General features: G+C 60.7%; 1 protein-coding gene across 2 annotated transcripts in view; it reads left to right on the forward strand.

The window, feature by feature from the left end:
- The first annotated feature begins 16 nt into the window (after positions 1 to 16).
- Positions 17 to 22,408, forward strand: part of SEMA3F (semaphorin 3F) — a 28,775-nt gene continuing 6,383 nt past the window's right edge. The window contains exons 1-8 of one of the 2 annotated variants that reach the window (XM_034658353.1): positions 17 to 99; positions 4,014 to 4,176; positions 17,938 to 18,098; positions 18,187 to 18,249; positions 18,367 to 18,486; positions 19,179 to 19,271; positions 20,844 to 20,937; positions 22,215 to 22,334. In XM_034658353.1, coding sequence (XP_034514244.1) covers positions 4,062 to 4,176; positions 17,938 to 18,098; positions 18,187 to 18,249; positions 18,367 to 18,486; positions 19,179 to 19,271; positions 20,844 to 20,937; positions 22,215 to 22,334 — 766 coding nt within the window. In that variant the 5' untranslated portion in view covers positions 17 to 99; positions 4,014 to 4,061. The remainder of the gene's footprint in view (positions 100 to 4,013; positions 4,177 to 17,937; positions 18,099 to 18,186; positions 18,250 to 18,366; positions 18,487 to 19,178; positions 19,272 to 20,843; positions 20,938 to 22,214; positions 22,335 to 22,408) is intronic. The other variant, XM_034658354.1, reaches the window with a different exon arrangement.

Genomic DNA, 22,408 nt, shown 5'->3' on the forward strand with positions numbered 1-22,408 from the left:
CGGGGCCGCTAGCGCCGGCCGGCCCAACCGGGAGCCGCTCTGCCGCTGCCGCCTCCGCCCCCGCCGCCCGGGAGCCCAGGCCCCGCCGCCGCGGAGGAGGTGAGTGCGGCGGGAACTGGGAGGGAGCGGGCAGGCGGCCGGGCCACCCCGCGATCCCTCTGGGACCCGCGGCACTGCAACTCTGCGGAAGTGTCCGGGGCGCGGGGCCGGGAGAAGCAGGGGGCTTCCCGGGGACGCAGGGGCGGTAGGACTTGGGTGGGCACTGTACCTGTACAGGCTGCCCGGACCCTTATCATCGGTGCGACGTGGGGATGTGTGGATATGTGTCCTGAGGGGTCACCAGTGTGCAAAGCAACTTTTTCTCATAAGATTCTGGGTGGGTGGGAGCTCGCATGCACCCCCACCTCCACGTTCCTGCAGCGGGAGTACGGACGCCCCTTCTCCTGGCTCAGCTCTTTTCCACTAACGCCTCAGGCAGAGCTCTTCCCCTTAGGCGCGTCTGCCCTGCCTCAGTGTCCCGGTCCAGATCGTCTGCTCTAAGGGAAGCGCTAAACCGGCAGCCCCCACGTGGAGGGTCCCCCAGATCAGCAAGGCAGGAGGACCTCGAGCCCTGAAGCTTTTCTCCCAACTCTGTGCTGGCCCCTTGACCCCCAGCTGCCAGCCTGGGTTTCCTTTTCTAGCAGGGAGTCTTGCTTGGCTTAGGGGCCTGGCTGTATGTGGGGTGTAGGTGAGCTGGGAGAGCCTGCAGTTAAGTCCCCCATTTGGGCAGGCTGAACCCCCAGAGGTGAAATGGGCAGGGGACTCTAGGAGCTTGGTGGGCTCACTGAGAACAGGTGGGACCAGAGAGTGTCAAGGTGGCCAGGGAATGAAGCAGGCCTGGCAGGATGGGTCAGCTGGAGCTAAGGCTGAGGTCCTGGCTGCTTAAATAACTTGTAATTCTTGAGATAACTGCATTGAGAACACCATCCCATGAACCACCGGGGGAGGGGGGCGACCTGAAGGCACTGGTGTGTCCACCCTGGAGCTGGGCCAGGTTGGGGGTTCCTGTCCTCCTGAATTCACCCAGATTGTCTCCCAGAAGCCTCTGTCCTAGCTGCAGAGATAGGGAAACTGCAACCAGGGGTTAGGAGGCTCATCCCAGTCCAGGGGGTTGGATGGAGCTGGGGCCTTTCCCGAGGCTGCACGGGAAGTGTGCCTGGACCCATGGGGTAAGGTGTGCTGGAAGGCTAGGGCACTGGGCAAGCCTACCCCTGCTGCTGACCCTCAGTTCTGAAGGAGCCAGGCCCGGAAGTGCGGGGGTGTGGGGAGAGAAGGCCAGCAGCCTAGCCTCAGTGCCCCCCATGCTCTGGTAGGCAGATCTTGAAGGGGAGGACGAAACTGAGCCCAGGTGACCTTGACTGGGAAACCCCTGATCATGAAAGGGGGGTTTCAATCCCAGCTGTGGTGGGGTGACTCTGCTTCCTGGTCCATGGGGTGTTGGGGGAGGGAGAAGCCAAGGAGCCAGGAAGGAGCTCTGGCCTGCAGGGATGGGGGTGGGCACCGTAGGGCTGGGGTGCTGTTAATAATTTCATCTCCGTGTTCCCCCGCAGCCCCTGCTCCTGTCTCCCTTCCATCCAGGCAGTTCTTAGCACAGAGGAGCTAACCTCCCTTCTCTGAGGCAGGCTGTTCACCCCCCCCCACAAGCCTGGGAGGTCTGGATCAGGCTGGACGATTCGACTACCTAGCCCCCTGCCCTACCCCCAGGTGCCCCGGACCCCCTTGTCTGGCCGCCCCTTCTCTGCACCCCTTGCCAGCCCCAGCTCCTCGGTTCTTTGTTCGAACGTCTCTCCTCCGTCCCTCCCTCTCTCCTCCCTCTCCTCCTCCCTCCCGCCTGCCTCCCTCCCTTGCTCCCTCCCGCCAGGCTTCTTTCCTTCTTTCTCTGCTCTCCTCCTGGTGGGCTCCCAGGTGGCGGTGGCTGTTCCTTCTCTGTCCACCCACCTGGCTTGCCTGACTGGGGGCTTCTCTGGGGCTGGAGCTAAGTGGAATGCGTCTAGGGGCTGGCAGAGGGGAAGCGACTGTGGAAATGTCCTCCCCTTCCCTCTCTCTGTCCCTCTCTTCCTCTTCTTCCCTCTCTCTTCTCTCCTCTTTTCCATCCCCTATGCTTGCCAAAGAAGGGTCCTGGACTTATGTCCGAGGCCCCAGCAGACTTGACCATCCCCCATTCACTCCTTTAAAGGGCCAGAGCATTGTGGGAGGTCGCTGTAGGGGCCCCATGGGGCAAAGCTCTCCACCTTCCTGGCTACCTTGAGGGACTCTAAAGCTGTCCTTGGTGACCCTGACCTTGTTACCATGAAAAGGGATGCAGGGGAAATGAGGTCATGGGGCCGGGTGTGAGTCATCCTGAGCCCCCTGATACATAGGATCAAAGGTCTCCAAGGGACCCAGACTGTATCTTGCCCCCCCAAGCCAGGACAGTGTTCCCCAGCTTCCTTGAGCCCCACCCCACTAGCAGGTCAAGTTCTTGAGCAAACACATGCTTGTGAGGACGTGTGTGGGCATGCAAGTGTGGATGTGTGTATATCCACAACTGTTAGTGGGGGCCTCCCAGGTACACCCGCGGGTGATGGTGGCCGCACAGCCCTTTCTCCGGCCTGCCCCCTCCCACCATAGCTTTCGATTCAGTCAACACCAGCTTGGTGCCCCAGCAGCCTGGGGGAGGGGCTGGTTCTGGTTCTCCCCTCCCTCCTCCAGCCTCCGCAGGAGGGAGCATCTGTGATGGGGTATCTTATGGAGGAACGAGAGAGGGCACCACCTGGGGAATGGGCCAGGAGACTTGAAGCCGCACTTCCCGTCTGAAGAGCCACCAGTGGTGTGCCCTGGCAGGAGAGGCAAGGGCTCAGGGGAGGTGGGTCTAGGGAGGGCCTCAGGGTCTGTTGAGTGGAGCCTGACAGATGTGGAGCCTGGGCCTTGCCTCAACATATGTCAGCCAATGCAGGGGATTAGCAGGCCGGGGTGCCTCTCACCCCCACTCCAGGGTCCTGGAAATGGGCCTAGGGTCCTGCCTCCCATGGGAAAGGGGAGTAGACAGGGCAGATCTGGGGGATGGGGCTCACGTTGTCATTCCCTGTGCCCCCACCCCCAGTGGATCTGGGTGGGGGGGTTGGGAATTGGCGCTGGTTTTTGCCGGGAGGGAGCAATATGTTCCGACAACTGGTGCTGGGCTGCGTTTACCCAACAGCCAGCCTGCCTGGGGAGACAATATTTGAAAAACATACTATCGAAACTTGGACCTGCTGGGGGTTCTGCTGGGGACACTGAGGTTGCCTCAGACTCTGCCCTAGGCCTGCCGGATATCCTAGCTCCCCTTTCTTTGCCCTCTAGAGGCGGAGCTGGAACTTTACCTGGCAGGAAGTCCTTCCCTACATCTGACCTGGATCCCTCCTGCTGTGATTTCAGTAAAAGTAGACCCTGCTATTCTTTGCGTCTCCTTTTCTGGCTGCTGTCGCTTCCATTTTAGGCTCTCTATGTGTGTCTCACTTACCCTCCACTCGCTCCCATGCCCCCTACCCCAATAATCAGGTCCAGACTTCCTTGCATTGGGAGGAGAGGATTGGCTGGAGCAGGCAGGACTGGATTCCTCTCTTTCCCCATTTCTGGAGATGGCCGAGAGAAGGAGCAGCCCATTTGGCTGGGGAAGGGCACAAGGGAGAGAGCCTGCTGGGAACTGGTGGAAACTGTAAGATGGCCTGTTTGAGCAGGACCCTGTGAATGGAATTCAGGATGCTGGCGGGCGGGGCATTGTTTGAATCTCCAGTGGCCCCTATTAGCTCTGGTGACCCCAGGCTGCACCTGGTTGCTCGGTCTTCAGGCCTATTTGCTACACCTTCCCAGACAAAGGCAGGGACAAGAAAGTATATAAGGTTTGCACACTGGGGCATTCATGGTCCCAGGCTGAGGGTGTGGGCAAGGAGAGTTGGTAGGGTAGGATTCCCCCATCTGCCTTACATTTTCTGATATTGATTCCTCCTTCCCAGGTGTCCAGACAGCCGAGCCAGCTTCCTGGGCCCTAGGCCCCTCCCACAATGCCTGTTGCTGGTCTCCTCCTCTGGGCTTCCCTACTGACTGGGGCCTGGCCAGCCACCCCTACCCAGGACCACCTCCTCCCGGCCACGCCCCGGGTCCGGCTCTCATTCAAAGGTAAGAGACTGCCTTGCTGGTCTCCAGCATCATCTTCTGTCCACAGCATTCAGCCCGCTGCAGAGGCGACAGGCAGAGGCAGGGCAGAAAGAGACACTTCGTGCAGCCACATGGGTCGCCCTGCGTGTGTGGGTGGGGAGGAAAGGGACGTCGGTAACCTGGCGGGAAAGGCTAGAGAATGGGCCACATGGACATTTCCAGGAAGTCTCCCGAATCTGGGCCCCTTCTCGAGGCAGAATGTAAGGGTCTCAGGCTGCGTGGCCTCGGGTCTGCAGAGCGCCTCCTCTGTGTGAGAGATAACTAGGGAGAGAGAGATGGCACTCCTTCCAAACTGATGTTTGTGGAAGCCCTCCCTCGCCAGTGTTCTGTGTCTCGTCCTGCCCTGGGTGGTCCCTGAGGTGGAGGGTCAGACAGTCAGGCAGAAACTGAGGCCGCAGGAAGCCAGGGGAGCAGGTCCTGCTCTGCTGAGGGGTGGCTCTTCAGGTGGGAGGGGGTCCCAGGGAGCAGGGAGGGTGTTGTGGGCTGTGAGCGGAATGCGGGCCACCGGGCAAGTTCAGGGACAGCACGTGCTATGTGACACGTCTGAGCTCCTGAGCTCCCCAATGAGCACTTTGCTTTGAGAGTCACTGGGAGACTTTAATGACAGGTTGGGGTCTGGAGACTGAAAGGCAGGTCCCCCAGCTCCATCACCTTTGTGCCTCACCTACCGGCAGGTGAATACACATGGCACACACTCAGGTGTCCAGATGGCTCACTCACTAGCCACTTCCTCACAGTTGTGTATGATCGGAAGCCTGTCCCCCCGCCCCACACACCCACCGCCCGCTGAAAGGGGGTACTGGGACCTGGGGGACCTGGGGTCCCTGCTGAGTTCTCCTCTGGCCCAAGGTCACTTTGTCCAGCCGCCTGCCCTGGGTGGGGCCGACTCAGCCCTGGCTGGCCAGATTTCCGGGCACTCATATTGGGGTGAAAGGCTGGGCTGACTTTTCCTTCCTCAGGTTTGGCTGAGGTCCAGCCGCCACCTCACCATGTTCCCATGTCCCCTTGTCCCCATGTCCCCAGCAGAGCTCCTCCCCTGTCCTCATCCCACTGAGTTGTTGGGGAGAGTGGGGAGTGAATTTCGGACGATGTGCCTGGAAGGAGTCCAGTGTGGGGCCTGAGGAATGGGGGAAAGTGTGATGGGTTTCGTTGTAAGACCACCCCTCGCCCCCAGGCCTGGGAAGGGGAGAAGTTTATTCTGCTGATAACTCCACCCTTCCCCAGGGGATTTCCTCAGAGCAGGTTAATAAATCTTGAAGGGGCCTGGCCCCCCTCTCACCCCCTTCCCAGCCCAGGGTGCCAGCACGGCAGGGGGAGCAGAGCATCCCCTCCCCCAACAGGGGAAGGGAATGGGGGTTTGTCTCCACGCCCCTGGGACTCTAGAACCTAGACATCCACTCTGGGTGTTATTTTTGCCTTCACCCTGGAGACCCATGAGGGGAAGCAGGAGGGATAAGACATAGGGAGGTCCTCAGTATGTGCCTTTTAAACCCTCTCAGACCTCTAGACACGAAGGGCCAACGACTTTCGTTCCTGTTTTCCAGAGAGAGAAACCGAGGCTCAGGCAAGAGGAGGGCCAAGGTCAGGCAGGAGGCAGAGGCGAGGCCAGAAATAGAACCCTGGTGTCCTGGCCTTGCTGACGCCCACATCAGTCAGGTCGATTCCTTCTCAATTAGCTCTGAAGCCGACACCCGCAGTGACTAAAAGCCCGGCTTGCTGGCAGCCGTCCTATGGTGCTGACTGCTGTGGCAGCCTGGGGTGGGACCGTAGGAGGCCTGGGGCCACCCCATCGCAGGCCTCCGTGCCCTCAGGCTCACATGCTCCCCTGCTCTGAATGACCTTTCCTGTTCCCCACTGATCCTGCAGCCTAGGTGTATGCTTCGATGTCCCTTAATTCAGCAGACGCTTGGGTCCCTACTCTGCTCCAGGCCCCATGCTGAGTACCCGGAGTCTGCAGTGACCAAGATGGGGTGCTCACAGTCAGACTGGCTGAAAAGATAATGGACACCCAGTTGGTCGGTACCACCTGGGAGCCCAGCACTGACGGTGCCCCCCATGCTGGATAGTCTCGGACTCGTCATGTACACAGAGTAAGGCTCAGTGAGGAGCACGTCCTCACCAAGCACTTGTGGCGTGAGAATGGATACGAACACCCATAGAAACTGGGATTTCACAGCGAGGCCAGGGACTGGGAAAGGGATGGCGGCTTCCTCTCCCGGGTACGCGTGAGAGACACAGAGAGGGTTGTTCTTAGAAGCACTGGTGGTCACTCTTGCTCTTTGCCTCAGTTTCTCCGTCTGTGCTTTGCCTGGATGTAGCAGCTGGCATCCCAGGCCCTGGGGACTCAGCCTAGGCCTCCCCTCCCCTCCCCTGGGTCCTTCTGTGACGGGGAGGTGCTAGTTCCGGCCTGGTTGGACCAGACCCTGCAAGCTGGAGGTGCTGGCGTGAGGGCCGCACTGTCCAGGGCAGCTAAAGGAACAAAGGCAGGAACTGGTCCAGGCTTGGGCTTGCTGCCTGTGCAGCCGCCTGGGCACCCCAGCCAGGCCTAGAGCTGAAAAGGTGTAAGGGAGTAGGGGCCCCGAGTTCAGTTAGAGTCCAGGTCGGAGCGGGGGGAGGCGGGGTGGAGGGGGCTCCTGTGGTCCAGCTCCTGAGCTTCCATGAGCAGCACGGCCAAAGTCAGGCAGCAGTGAGGGGTCAAGTGGGGGGGATTTCCAGGAAAGGTGAGGTGTTCCCTGAGAGCTCATGCTTGGGACCAGATAGCCTGGGCAGTAGGACTCTCTCCTCCACCCATCCTGGCCTGGAATTCCCTTAACCCCGGAGTCCCTGGCCAAGCCTGGCAGAAAAAAAGCCCTCCCTTCCCCCGTCCTGAGGTGACCCAAGCCAGGGGGCACCGCCTCCCCCTGCAGCAGGGAGGTGTGAGCGCCCTGCCAGGTCCTTTGTTCAGCGTGGGGAATGTTTACTTTATCCCAGGAAGCCACCTCCACAATAAGCCTGGGCTGGCTTCGGCCAGGACTTGGGGCCAAGAGGTGTTTGGTGGGGGAAAGGGGTCCTGTGATGACACGAGGTGGCTGGGCTACTGGGGAAACTGAGGCAGGAGCAGGGAGATGGGGCGGAAGAGCCGGGAAGGATGAAAGTTAATAGAAATAACAGTAGATACCCATGATGCTAACCACGTGGTGTTCTCTCCAAGGCCTGAGGGGTTCTCCCTGGGTTTCCTGTGAGGCTTCCCGTCACTCAGGAGCAGGATGAAGCTGGAGCCTGGCTCTGCCTGATGTCTGAGCCTGTCCCAGAAGGGAGAGAGCAAAGAGTGGGTTGAGGGAAGCAGGCACAGCTCTCTCCCGTGAGCTCGGGACAGGGTTCCAGGATCCCACAGTGCTGGCCTTAGCCTTCCTAGCCTCATTTCCTAAGGAGAGGGCTGAGGTGGCCCTGGGGAGGCTTCTCGTGCCCTCTGCTTATGGAAGCAGCAGCACTTGGGTTTGCCTGTTCCTGTAAATCCAGCCCTCCATCACCCCAGTCTTGCACTGACCAGAGTCCCCTGGGAAGCTTTCTCCTTTGGACAAGGAAGGCCAGGGCCCGGGAGAGGAAAGGGCTCCTGTGTCCAGAGTGGCCCTGGGATTTGGATCTTCTTTAACTCCGAGCATAACTGGCTTGCTCTGAGGGGAAGGACACTCTGCAGGTGGAGGGCAAATGGGTGGGTGGGTGCTGGTCACTGCCTGCCCGCCCACCGCAGCCCAGCCTCCGAGCCTCTGGGGCTCATGGCCCAGGATAGTGCCACGCTTACATCAGCCACATGTGGCATCAATGAGCCAGAGTGCCCAGGCCTCCTTGTTAGGAAGTGAAGACATTGGAGGTTAGAAGAGGTCATGGCCCCTTTACTTCACCCAAGGGGGATGGAGAGTGGGTGAATAGGCTTGGGGTGGAGGTGCCTTTAGCTTTGATGGAGCATTGCTCCACCCCCAGGCCTGACTGCATGGTGGGCGTGGTTTGAGGACCCGCCCTTGCCCCCCCAGGGGCTCCCTGGTCAGCTAGGAGAGTCAGAATGAGGAGGGGGAGGAGGTAGGGTTGCAGGGAGGCCCTGAAGCTTGGAGCCCAGAGGTGGCCCCAGGGAGCGGGTCGAGGTGAGAGCTACAGTGGGATTTGGAGCTAGCAAACTGGGGAGGGGCCGGTGTTCCAGATGAGCCAGGAGGAAGAATGTAGGAAGACGCAAAGCATGGTCTTGAGCCCAGAGTCCTGCATTTGGGATCTCAGTTTTCCAGAAAATGGGAACTGCCTTACTCCTGAGAAGGGACTTGGAAGTGGCCACTTCGGGAGTTGGGAGGTCTTGGAGGCTGGCTGACTGTTCCCTCAGCTGGCCAACAGTTGGCACTCGGAGTGGAGCAGGCCCTGGTCTTGCCGAGAACCTGCCTGAGGCCCAGCCTGAGTCAGCCAGGTCGGGGCTGGGGGCCTTCCGCCGTGGTCCTTCCCGGTCCAGCCGAGCCTCAGATGGGCCTGCCACTAGCTGGGCCTCAGCAGCATAGGCCTTGTCTCTGGTTCCCTGGCATGATGCCTGCCCCTCCCTCCCTGGCTCTGGCTCCCCTTGGCACTGAGTGAGGAGCTGGTGCGTGCTCAAGGAGTAAATCATGTTCCTTGGCAGCCCCCGCTGCTTCGTAATCGTAAAGAATTTAAAGAGAAACCGCCAAGATAAAAATCTCATCCTGGCGCATAAAGGTATCTTTCACCCTGTGGCTTGGGGGGCAGCAGCCTCAGTGGGCTCCTGGCTGTCTGCACCTGCCTGTGTGCACCTCCAGCCCTGCGACCCCTCCAGAGGTGGTGGGGGCCCAGAGGCTGTCTTCAGAGCAGTGGGTCCTGGGCCCCTGATCCCTGGGAGACCTCCTGCTCCTCCCCCAGGACTGAAATTCAGGAGAATGCAAAGGTGGTGGGGGTGGTGTTCGAAAGGGCTGTCCCTGAAGGCAGGCAAACCTCCATTCTGCCCTTGCGAGCCGTGTGAGCTCAGGCAGTAGCCTCCCTAGGACCCGGTTCCCCCGTGTAAGGTGGGGACAGCAGTGGCCCAGTAGGAGCGACATCCTGAGGGCTCAGGCCACCTTGCTGGCATCCTGGCCACAAGTAAATCTTGAGCAGTGAACCTCTCTGTGTCCCTTCTGCGTTGTCTGTAAAATGGGTGTAAGCATGGGGCCGACTGCACCGTGCTGTGGGAGGGCTAACTCTGAAGTTCCAGCCCCAGGAAGGAAGGCTCAGGAACTAGGAGCCACCCCGACCGTGGCAGAGGGGCAAGGGCGGGTCCTGGGGGAGGCCCAAGGAGTCCCGCACTGCCTCACCCCTCCCTCTGGATTTCTAACCTTTGGTGAAGGTGACTGTGTTTGGGAAGGCCTGCTGGAGGTACGCTGAGCCCCATGCCGGGAGCAGGGTCAGGTAGAGATAGTATGCCCCCACTGTGGGCATCCCGCCAGGCTTCCTGGAGGAGGCTGCGTCTTAAACAAGGGAAGGGAGACGGTGGGACGGAAGAGCAGGAGCAGCAGGGAGGCGTGAACGGCGTCACACGGGGGAGACGGCAGCATCCTGGATGGAGTCTTGCTCTTGGTCCTTGGACGCAGCCTTTACACTTGCTCCTTGTGGTTTTTAAGCTCTTTGTTCCTCTCGACAGAGGCACCAAGGACCTACTGTGGGGCAAATCCAGGGAGACAGACGCACTGGGGAGGGGATGCCTTGACGGCAGCTGCCCACTCTGCTGGGGGCCCATGAGCTGCCACAGCGACCCCTCCCTGAGCGCTGTCCCAGCCCCCCGGCTGGTGCTGGGGCGACCAGACCTGGGTTGCTCACTTGGGCATCTGTACCACTGGGCTGAGAACAGGGTTTCTCGGCCTGGCCTGGTGCTGTCCTGGGAATCTGAGCCTCGTCTCAAGGGAGCCCTTGGAGCTTTGGAGAAGCAGAGAAGATTCCTGCTGCATTTTTCTTAGAAATAGCAAGAGGGCCTTTGCCAGAGGCCTGGATGCCAGAAGGCTCCCGTCTCAATCCAAAGCTCGGCTCACGTGGGTGCCTGAGCTTGGCAGGGCTGCAGCCACCCCCACCCCCAGCATACCCCAGGCTGCTGAGCAGTCTCAGGGAGTGGATGGAGGCCTCCTAGGCTCCAGACCCTGACCATTGGTCCTGACCCAGCGAAGAAACCCAGCGAAGAATCAGCCTGGGTGGTAGCTGCTGCCCTAGGTCCTGCGGGGGGCAGGAGGCCTCAGCTGGGCCAACCTGGGGCATTCTCACAGGGGCTGCTGGCATGGACCGCCACTGCTCCATCTCTGCTGGGTCTCGGCCCAGCGGGAACAGCCCCAAAGCAGCAGCCCCTCCAGGGATCCGGAAGCCTTTGGGGCATGAGGCCTCAGCTCCAGAGCCCCCTGCCCCTACTCTTCCTTCCTTCCTCCCCCTCATCCCCCCTTGCCTCCACCCCCTCCCATCCCCACCCTGACCCCTCCTTGGCGTCCTACCCGGACATGCTCTTTCCTCTGAGGTCCGTGCACCCAGCCAAGAGCCGTGTTTCCTTCCACTTAGGGCTCGGTGCTGATGCTCTCATTTCCCTCCCCGGGCAGAGTCCACTGCCTGCATGCTTGCCGGCCGGACGGCATGGAGGGCCCTGGAGTTAGACACTGCAGTTGGCGGAAGAGCAGCTGGAACCTGGGGGGGGGGGGCTTGTGGGCTCCTGCGGCACCCCAGGGGGCCTCTGCCCAGGGCTGCCGCCTGCACCGGGACACCCTCCTGACCCAGCACCAGGCCTGTGTGGAGAACTCGCTGCCTTCCTAGACAGGTGACTGGCTGAGTCCTGCTTGGCCTCCCGACTCTGCCTTCCCACCTCAGCGAAGGCTGACCCTGAATACACATCTGTCCGTGCGATGCCTCAGTTTCCCCATTTGAATGTTGGGGAGGGGACTAGGACTGCCTGGGACATCCTGGGAATCTCTGGGTGGGCGATGTGAAGGGCTGCAGGGACCCCAGGCATCCAAGGAGGGCAGCAGAGTTGGGGGCCGGGTGCAGGGCAGGGGGAGGGTCTCGACACCCACCAGCCCGTCAGTCCCATCCTGGCCTGTCCGTCTGGTTGATTTATCAGAGTAAATGAGCCATGGAGAGTTTGTTGTCTTTTGCAGTCAGGGGGAGGAGGAGGTGGTGGGGGAAGGAGTGAGGGGTTTCCGGGCTAGGTCTGGAATGCGGGAGGCGGGGAGGCAGGGTGGGTCCCCGAGGCCTGTGGAACTGGAAGCAGGATCCACTCTCCCCACCTGAGAAATGAATGGATCAGTGTGACCCTCCCCTCAGGGCCGACTGTCTTCCCACCCCCTTCACCCTTCTTGGGGTACATTCCAGGCAAGGAATGTACCCCAAACTGCTGACCTGGCCCAGGCCATCACCTCCCACCCCCTGCCCAGGGGCTGCCCTGCCCCTCCAGGCCAGCTTTCCCCCTGCACTGTGTGCTTTCCGACCTGGGCTAGAGCTCTGAGCTTTGCCTGGCTGGTGAAGGCCCGAAGGTGTCCTCATAGGCAGCTGTCCGGGCCGTGATGGATCCATGTAGGACCTCCCGGCCTCCTGAGTCACTGGCCCAGACCTAGAATGAGCAGGCACCATGGAGCCCTGGGGGTGGGCAGGGATCACTGGAGGCACGTGGGCCGGAGAGCCCCCTACCTGCTGGGACAAAGTGGTCGAAAGTCACTGGACATGCTTGTGGTAGAGAGCTGTAGAACCTTGGGTTTCCGGCTGCCACGTGTGCCAAGGTGTGACTCTGCTGCCCCTTCCCTCCTGGCTTCTCCTGGGTCAGGATGAGCTGTGCCCCCAGCCTGTCCTCTCCTGGGCGGAGCAGGCGGGCACTGGGGCGGAACGGGCGTGGGAACAGCATGGCTGAGCCTGCTGGCCCCGGGCCCCAGGCCTCAGCCCCCAGCCCCCGGCCCCCAGCCCTCAAAAGGGGAGGGAAGCCTATAGTGGAGTTTAGCCCAGCTGGGTGGCTCCAGCTCGGCTCTGGCTTGGTGTTTACTGAACAGCTGGGATGTTTACAGTAGCCCTTAAGAAGGGGCCCCTAGCTCCAGAGGATTTCCCAACTGGAGGGTCCCGTTGGGGCTCTTCAGACTTCACCGCTTTCCCACACCGCTGGGATAGCACGTCAGGGATGTAGGGACTGCAGCCATCTCTACCCTCCTCACCCTGGGCTGGGCCAGTGTCACAGCACCTGCCCCTCCGCCCTCACCCCTGGCCTTATGTCCCTGTCCCTGGGAGGAGCCGACATTCCCAGGAAGTGGCTGCTCTAGATGGTGGAATACGGTAACTGGGTCCCCAGTTCAGACTTTTAAATTAAATTCAATCAGAGCGGTTATTGAATATAAACACGCCGAGTCATTTACATGTTAATTATGTTGAATGGACTACGAGGCCATAATTAGTTGCTAATTGGGTGAGAGCGGCTGTAATTGGTTTTGTTGGCACCGACCTGGCTCACCTGCCTGGGGGAAAGGGGGGAGAATGTGGATGGCTCCTGGGGATCTTCTGGGTCTCCAATCTGGAAAGCCTGGCCCAGGGATGGGATTGGAGGGGACAGATATTGAGGGACTTGGGGGCCAGAGGAGCTGGAGCCTACAACCCAGGGAGGAGACAGCTTAAGCCTCAGGCTAAACTCTTGGGGTTGATTTCTAGGGATTCCCATCCAGAACATTTCTGGGATAGAAAACGAATGGGAGAGCAAGCCCCTCATCAGCAGTGACAGCCTCCCCTGCCCGGCTCCATGTGGGACCTGGCCTTGAACAAATGGTTAATGTCCAAGGGAGTCCATGGGAGCACAGGACAGATGTCACCCTGGTCCATCCTGCAGATGCCGGGGCCATGGGTTGGCCTGGGGCTGGCGTCTCTGCATTGGGGTACGAATGAGGTGGGTGTGCTGAGCGGAATGGGGGGAACAGTGCCTGCAGAGGCTTCGGGGGCTCCCCTGCCCCCAGCTTGGCCTGGCTGGGGCTCCCAGGGCTGTAAGGCTGTGGCCAGGGGCTGAGGCCTTCCGGCTGGCCGCTCATTAAAAGAGGATTAGGCCAGGAGCCAGGGGGCCAGCCCAGCCCCCAGGCCTTCCTCTGGGGCCCCTCACAGCTTTGGGGAAGTGATAAGGGGCTGCCCCCCCTCCCCAGAGTCCATGGTGGCATCCAGCAGGGCCTGTCTAGGCCCGGCCATTCCCACTGCTGCCCTCTCCTTGTCCACCTCAGTTTCCTTCCTCAGAAAGGCAGGAGGATAGAGCACTGACAGAGACCCTGGCCAGCACCCCCACCTCTCACCCCCAACCTCGTTTCTCTTCAGCTCAGGGATTAGGGCTGCGCTAGCCTACATGAGGTCAGAGGTCAGGCCTGGGCTGTAGGGACCCGTCTATCACCCCCCAGTACCCAAGCCCAGCCAGAGGAGGTGACACTGTCAGTCAGGACCTGCTGCTTTGTGGGGCTGTAACCAAGGGGGCGGGGTGCCCACCTCCGCTCCAAGACCCCCTTTTGACAGCAGCCCCTGCCTCACTGGCCGCAGAGCCCGTGTCCTAGAGACGGGCAGCAGGGGTCGGCAGCAGGGGTCAGGGCCGCCCACTTGGGGTCTGGGGTGAGGGCTGCGGACACACCTCCTCAGGGCTGTCCACACCCACTACCTCCTTTAAAGTAAGGCACCGGCTGCTTCCCTGAGGGAGGAAACAGAGGCCCCCAAGACCAAACCCCGAGGCACTGACAACGCTCCTGCCTCTGGACCTTTGCCAGGCCATTCTGGGCTGGGACCCTGAGTGTCTAATGGCCATGGGGAAGTTCTAGAAGCTGGGAACGGCTGCGGAAATGAGGTGTCTGATGCCAGAAAAGGCTCTTCCTTCCCGATGACGGGAAAAGCCTTCCCGGATGCCGCCCCACCCAACGTGTGCCCAGCTTGGGTGAGGGTTTGGGGGTGGGGAGCCCTTTCCAGGAGGCATTATGCAGGCACACCATCCTCTCTCCCAAGGTCAAAGCTTATCCAGACTTGAGTTCCGATATCCACAGAACGTTTGACTGTGCCCCAGCCCCTCCACCCTCGGTACTGCCATGGAGATGGGAGTGGGGTGACACTCCTGCTGTCAGAGCTGGGCCTGGGACATGTGGAGCAGAGGCCAGGATGGGCCCATGTCAACACCCCCGCCCCCACACATGGATGCCCCCTTTGCCCAAGTCTCTGCTCCTTCAGGGGCTGGGGGCCAGGAGCATTGAGCCCTGCTGACAGTGCCGGTGTGAGAGCAGGAAACCCAGGACTACTCGAGAGCTTCCTGCCCTGACCCAGGTTTCCTGGGGGAATGAAGGCCTCGGCTCCTTTGCCCTATGGCAGGGTGGGGAGGGGGGGGAAAGGATCCCAGTTTCACTCCTCACTCTGTGACTTGAGGTGAGCAACACTCTCCCCTGGGCCTCTAATCTTCCTGTCTGGTGTTGGGGTACAGGGCTGTCATGGGGCCTTTTGTTTTAATTCTTTCCTACAATTTGGCAGGAGTGAGAGGAGCACTCCAGCCGTGGGTTGCCAAGTCCAGGGCCCTACACCCAGTAGGGACCCTGGAAAAGCCATCCTTCTCCACCTCAGTTTCCCTTTCTGTAAGCTGGGTTTGGGTGATGATTCAGGGTTTAGCTCTGCTCTTGTGAGTTGGGGGTGGGGTAGAGACAGGCTGGAGTTAGGGGAGGGTTGGGCTGAGTCAGCAGGAAGCCCCTTCCTGCCCCATTACCCTCTCTGCTCTGTCCCCCAGCACTAGGAAGTTGTAGAGCGGGGATGGGACTGAGGGTGGACGTCCTCCCAGCGATGGTGACATCTGGGAGCCAGCTTGCACAGGGAAAGAACTTGGAACCCCATCCATTCCCCTCTCTCCACCAAGGCAGAGACAGCCCATGAAGGAGGGTGGGGGAGGTCCCAAGGAGAACTCCGCTGAGTTCAGAGCAGGACCTTCACCTTCGAGGATCACACTGAATGTCAGTACTAGGAGGGCTCAAGAGATGGTCTAGGTAGGAAAATGAGGACCGAGTGCCCTGACTGGGGTCATGAAGCCCTTGCCAGAGCCAAAGACTCCTGACCTGAGATCCCACCCCTTTCCCACCCCACAAGGCCTTATGGGGACTCCCCCTCAAAGTTTCCACAGTGACCAAAGCATCATGTCCTGTGACAACAGAGCCATTGACGCCATATCCCATGGCCACTGGGAGCGGTCCCGAGGGTCCTGAGTCATGTGCCCTGTCGATGGAGGGGGAGTCACCTTCAGGCCCTCGCCCTCCCAGTAGGCAGTCCCCACCACCAGGACTGGCTTTGCCTGGGCCTGCCTCTCCTTCAGCCCCAAAGGCCATGGACCAGGGTGGAAATCCTGCCCCTATGCTCTTGGGCCCATTCCTTCCCTTCTCTGTGCCTTGATGTCTTCATCTGTGAATTGGATGTTGTGAGCTCAAGGTTTTGCACATAATAAGTGCTTGATGAGTAAGTGAGAGACTCCCTCCAGGCCCACTTCTGGGGGGGGAGGGAGCAGGGAGTGTAGGGTTAGGAGGTAGGCTGCCCAATCAGGCTAGTCTCCTGCTCCTCAGGTTGGTCTGCTGAATGTCTCTCCCCTGCCTTTCCCACAAAGGGGGAGCCTGGAGTGCTGGGGCTGTGAGCTCCAGGGGGACTTGGACTTGCTTGGGCACTGGTTCCCGCAGAGGGGGAGGGTCCAGAGTACAGAGGTCCAATCCTGGGCAGGGATGGAGGGTAGGGATTATGACTGCTTATGTCCCTGAGGCTAGATGTTTGGGGCTTTCCCCTACCCCAGGTACCTATGTCAGAAGGTACCCACTTGGGCTTCTGCCTCCCTCCCCTCCATTGCCCCCCAGATGCCTCCTAATCCAGTAGAACGGGTAAGGGTACAACCCAAGGCCATCCCCCCAGCCAGGGTATAAATAACCCCTGGCGGGCTGTCCCAGCCTGGGGGGGCTCCGCTGGCAACCCCACTTCCTCTCTGGCTGCTTCCTGGCCCGGGGGGTGGAGGAGTGTTTACTTTCCTGTTGTCACTATGGCTGGGTGGCCAGGCGGGGGACTCCAAGTGGCCTAACAACAGGTGCAGGACAGGTGCCCAGGCTGTCCTGCCTAGGACTTCAGAGGCACCGCCGGACAGGCGGGCAAAGCCGTAGCCAGGCAGGGATCGGCCCTTTGATCCCTTGGCGTCCCTGCGTCCCAGCGGTTGGCCAAGGTCATCACCTGTATTCTCTCGTTGCCACATAGGGCTGGGCAGGGCAAGGCCTTTGCTTGCCCCCCAGCCCCTCAGATGTAGGCTCTGGGTCTGCCGTGGGGGTCTCCTGGCTCCCAGCCCACCTCCCACACCCACCTTAGCACATCCTGGAACTCCCATCCGAAGCTGCTCTCAGGCACAGCCCCTCCAGCTCTGCTCCAAGGTCCCTAGCACTTGGCTGGGGTCAGGGTCGGCCAGGCCCATCAGAGACAGCTGCCTGAGTCAAGGTCGACCTTGACTTGACTGATGGGATGGGGCCACCTTCAGGCAGCATCTAGGGCATGCGATCCCAGCTGTCCTCCCTCTCCAGGCCTCCCTCCTGACTGCCCCACCTGGGAAATGGGTTCCCAGCTACAGGCCGTAGGGGAGGGGGGATGGAATATGTATGATGGCCTCCGTGAGTGCCTCATCTAACGCCAGCCGCGTGCGCACATGTGCAGGCCTGGGCTGTGTGCATACACGTGTGTGCTCTTCCGTGTGCCTCCATCCCCAGCCTCCTATGCTGGTGAACATTCAGCACCTTCGTTAGTCTTCCCTCTCCTGATGAGCTAAACATAGCTGGGGGTGGGTGGAGGAGGGGCTTGCCAGGTAGACCCCTTGGCTCTCCCCACTCCCAGAGGAAAGTTCCCAAGTTTTCTGGAGTCCCGTGTTTGTCATTGGGTCACTGTCCTTCAACCCCAGAAAGGAAGACTTTCCCCCAGCAATCTGGGAGTGGGAGGGCCACGGCCACCAGACTCATGAAGAAGGGAAACTAAGGACTCCACCAGACCCTGCCCCCCCCAGCCTTGGGACACTGTAGCACTAGGGGGGAGGGCTTCTTTCCTGGGAAAGACTGTTCCTGACTGGTTCAAAGTGGCCTAAGCTTTCCACCTTTAGTACCCCAGTGAGATCTGGGGGGAAGCCCAAGGTCTGTGGGACCATATCCCTCCAGCAGGGCTGTCCAGTGTCCTGGCTAACCAGCTTCAGACAAGGCGGGGACCATGCTGTGTGCCAGCTTTGCCCTGTCTGGTGGGCAGCCGGGGTGAGGACAGGGCATCCCGGCTCTGTGCCAGCATCTGCGGGCTGTCCTGGCTGCACCTGCCCCCCACCCTCCCGCTCATTAACCCTTTTAGGCCCCTGTGGGAAGCAGGCCCCACCCTGAGCGTGGGAGCATTAACCCCCACCGGAGCAAAGACTCTTTGATGCCATCACGTGCCCTGGCCCGCACCCACTGCCCTTCCACTGGGACCCAGAGACTGGCTGGGCTGCTGCTGAATCAGAGCTTTAGTTTTGGGTGTGGTCCCTTCCCCGGCCTGTCCACCTGGCCCGAGTTCTCCTCCCAGCATCTCAGGCACTACAGAGGGGGAGCTAAGTAGGCCCCGGACAGGGGGTGGGGTGGTGGTGGAAGCTGGGGGCTTAAGATGATCGTGTGGTGGAGGTCCCCCTTCTGTCGAAGGGGGCATGTCTGGATGGTCTCCAAGGATCCTAACTGCTGCCCTGCTCTCCGCCCACAGAGCTTAAGGCCACAGGCACCGCCCACTTCTTCAACTTCCTGCTCAACACAACCGACTACCGGATCCTGCTCAAAGACGAGGACCATGACCGCATGTACGTGGGCAGCAAGGACTACGTGCTGTCCCTGGACCTGCATGACATCAACCGTGAGCCCCTCATTGTAAGGGCCAGCCCAGGTGTGGGGTCGGAGGGATGAGGGGCGCAGGGCCCTCTAGCAGGCCGTGCCCTCTGACCGCCATCTCTGGCAGATCCACTGGGCAGCCTCCCCACAGCGCATCGAGGAGTGCGTGCTCTCAGGCAAGGACGGCAATGTGAGTGCGGTGGGGTCTCCAGGTGGGATGGGGGCGGCGTGCGGGCAGGTGACCTCAGGGAGGCAGTAGGGCCAGGCAGGCACCTGGGCACGTCCTTGGCTTTCCCTCTGGCCTCAGGGTGAGTGCGGGAACTTCGTCAGGCTCATCCAGCCCTGGAACCGAACACACCTGTACGTGTGTGGGACCGGCGCCTACAACCCCATGTGCACCTACGTAAACCGCGGCCGCCGTGCGCAGGTAAGCCGCGCCCGCCGTGGCCCTGTGCTGCCCCATTAGTAGCCACACGCCAGGGCTCTGAGGGGAGGATGAGCTTGAGCCCCAGCCCTGCCACTTCCCAGCCCCGTGACCTTGGGTGAGTGACTCCTTTCACTCCCTCACCTGAAGATGGGGCTGACAGCTGCCTCTCTCACAGGTCACTGTGAGGGGGCAGCGGTGAGCTGCCGCTCCCAAAGCTCTTAGCCTTGTGCCCGGCCCGTAGTAAGCGCTCGCTCCAGCCGTGCCATAGTTCTCCCGGCTGTGCCTGTGGACCGCGCCCCTGCCACCAAGCCAGAGGGCCTGGCAGGGCCCTCGGCGACAGGAGGCTGGACACGTGGGTCCGCTTCTGCCCCGCGGCCTGGGGGAGAGCTGGCCCTCCCCCGGTTCTGTCCCGCCCTGCCCGCTTCCGCCCTTTCTCATTTCCATGTGGGCGTGTCCGTGAGCTGGCGTGACCTTGTATGACACGTGTGAGTGTGAGTGGACTTAGGGACACATGTGTGCGGGTGCGTGCCAAGCTGTGTGTATGTGTGCATGCACAGGTGCATATGTGTGCTCTGGGGGCCCGGGTGCTCACGTGTGCTCCTGGCATGTGTGGTGTGAGAGGGTGGCAGCCCAAGCCCGCTCCCCCAGCCCCTGCCACCCCTGGCTCTAACCCCTGTTCCTCGTCTTCTCAGGCCACGCCCTGGACCCAGATGCAGGTGGTCAGAGGCCGAGGCAGCCGAGCCACGGATGGTGCCCTCCGCCCGACGCCCACAGCCCCACGCCAGGTGGGACTCAGCCCTCCAGGCCCTTGCTAGGCAGCACTGCCTCTGAACCGAACTTCCCCTGGGCCTGGCCTGCCAGCCAGGAACCCGCACCCCACGCGACCCTCCTGAGGGTCTTCCCTCGACTCTGGGCCCCCTAGGCTGCTCCTTCCTCCGCAGTGCCCTCAGGCTCTGAAGGCGTTCCCAGCTGGCTTCATGTCAGCCTCAGTGAGTCCCTGTAGGAGAGATCATGAAGCCACCAGGTGCAAAGACAGCCTAAGGACAGCGGAGCCTCAGCGCTCAGAACACGTGTGTAGACATGCACGAGCCTATACCAATATACACGTGGGGACATGTTGTGCTCTCCAACGCACACCTTAGCATCCAGAGTCCTAACATGGCATGTGTATGCGGCCTGACATATTACTCTCACCTGTCCATGCCCCAGGCCTCCATGGTCATGGGCACACACAGGTGTCCTGCACACTCACATGCTTGGGACTCTGCTCCCCTGGGGCCGAAGGGGCAGAGCTGTCTGCCCCCAGTCATGACCCGGGACTGGGCTGGGGGCGCCGGGGGGGTGGGGATGGGGCTGGGCAGGGGCGGGCAGGGGAGCAGGGGCTGCCGGTGAATGGGAGAGCAAGTGGTCACGTGAGCACGTGTGTCTGTGAAAGGGACTGCTGAAACGTGGGACGGCTCAGACTGCATGTGTGCCCAGGGTGTGAACGGCGGGTTCCATGTGCTGACAGTGCTGTGTGCCAAGCTGTGTGTGCAGCCCTGTGTGTGCAGAAAGTCATGTGCGCAGAGTGTAACTGGAAGCGGGCCTGTGGACGCCTTCCCATCACCATCCCTGCCACCTGCCGCCACCTCCTTCCTGCCTCTGTGCCTCTCTCCTTTCCTTCCCTTCTCCCCATGAGCTCATCCTGGTCCCAGTGCCTTCATCAACCATTCTACTAGCATCTTCAGGGCTGGGCTAGGAGGCACGGAGGGCTTTGTGAACCCCTGTGGTCTGGGCTGGACCTCTCAATTCCTGACTCATTGGGGAGACATGGGGAACCAGGGGCTCTGCTGAGGGGCAGGAGAAAGGCCATGGCCTATTAGTCTATCCTGAGGACCACAGGTAGGACATTAAGCCTGGGGACACAGTACCCTTGGGGCCCTCTGGCCTGGTGGGACCTGGCAACAAAGGTCAGGGCCGCAGGCCCTTGGCCAGTACTTCCCACCCTGGTCAGGTTGGCAGCCCCATCTTGGCCCAGGACAGGCGGCCACAAGCTCAAAGAGTTGTGCCTCTGTGGCCCAACGGACCCTGACCAGAGTCTCCCTGAACCAGTTGGCGTGAAGGGACTTCAGCCTCTGATTCTCAGGTCTTATCTGATATCTGGGACCAGGAATCACCTCCCTTGGAATGTGCATGGTGGCCCTGCCCTTGGAGACCTGGCTGGACAGAGTTAAAACCCAAGGATATCTGGGGAGTGAAGGGATGTGGCTTCAGGCTATCTCCAGGGGGCTTGCTCTCACCCTGGGGGCCTGATGACCCTTCCCCTTCCTGGCTGTGGGACCAGCTTGGACAATGCTGAGCTCCCCTCTGCCCTGCAGGATTACATCTTCTACCTGGAGCCGGAGAGACTCGAGTCAGGGAAGGGCAAGTGTCCGTACGACCCCAAGCTGGACACAGCCTCAGCCCTCATCAGTGAGTGCCTCTATCCCATCCTGGTTCTACAGCCTAAGTGTGTGGCCTCTGCCTCCAGAATAGGGGGCATGGCATCAACACTTTCCCCAGGGCAGATATCGTGACCATGCCATACCTGAACCCTCCTACGGGGCCCCACCCAACAGGGGGAAGGGTAAGGACCAGACCCCAGTGAGAGCTGAGGGGCAGAGACTAGTGGTGTGAGGGTCTCTCCAGCCCCTCAGATGGGGGTGCTAAGGGGGCCAGATCCTACCCTGAAATGGGGTCCATGCAAAGGCCAGCCCCAGGCTGCCTGAAGAGAGAAGATGAGCTCAGTCTGTACTGGGAACGGTGGAAGGGGCGTGGTTCTGTACATGTTCTTGGTGTGTCTGGGAGGCTGGGAGAGGCCCACAAGGAAGCGCAGATGGAGAGTCCTGGCCCCCTCACCAACTAGGGGGGCAGGGTTAGTTTCTGGTCTGGCCAGGTGTCTAGGAGAGTTGGGGGAATGTTCTCTGAGGGGGAGTCCTGCCTGGGGCCTCAGGAGCAGCTGCTGCCTCTACTCCCAGATTGGGCGAGCCCACCACGACCCTGGGCCCTGTTCTCTGTTTGCTGGCTGCCCAACCCAGTCTGCCTCTCAGATTAACTGCTGGGCACTGTGCCCCCTCCAAGCCTGGGAAAGGCCTCAGGGCAGGGGGTGGATATTATACTCCCCCTCTTGGTAAGTAAAAAGGTCCTAGCCTGATGGTGGCTCCCCAACCAGGGAGTCTGATGGGGGAAGGCAGGGCCTGTCCTGGGCGCATCTAGAAGGAAGACACGGAGTGGTATGCTAGAGCCAGCACAGTCGCTAAATTTTCTGCAGATTTTCAGGTATTTTGTGAGCCAGCTGTTATTAAACACTAAGTTATATAATTTACAAATAAATTACTTTCGAAACAGGTAAAAATACTTAAAACTCATTACTTCCCAATTATTTTACTACATTTTATTATTATCTTTGTTCTTGAGGTTATTTACACGTGTTGTACTTGTGGGATAGAAAGACGATATGATGGTATGGGCAGCTCTCAGCTCCACCTGCAGTGACCCCCGTTCGTAGCTCGAGGTCAGCCATGGTGGGAGTATTTCTACCACAGAAGTTGGCTCTGCTACTAACCCGAGCTAATGGCTGCTAATCCCAGCCCTCCCAGAGGCAGTCCTTCAGCCTCTGCCAGCACCCCGCTGGTGAGACAGTCGTGCCCTGGGGAGTCGTAGCGGGCAGACAGGACCCCGCCCTGGCTGACCCGCCTGCCCACCCGCAGACGAGGAGCTCTACGCCGGGGTGTACATCGACTTCATGGGCACCGACGCAGCCATCTTCCGCACGCTGGGAAAGCAGACGGCCATGCGCACGGACCAGTACAACTCCCGGTGGCTGAACGGTGAGGGCGGCCCTGAGGCCCTGGCTGGGCGGCATGTCTACCACGTGGCAAGATCCTCGAGAGGCACTGGGCCG

The sequence above is a fragment of the Ailuropoda melanoleuca genome, chromosome 4 (genome assembly GCF_002007445.2).
Source record: "Ailuropoda melanoleuca isolate Jingjing chromosome 4, ASM200744v2, whole genome shotgun sequence".
In the NCBI taxonomy this organism is placed as follows: domain Eukaryota; kingdom Metazoa; phylum Chordata; class Mammalia; order Carnivora; family Ursidae; genus Ailuropoda; species Ailuropoda melanoleuca.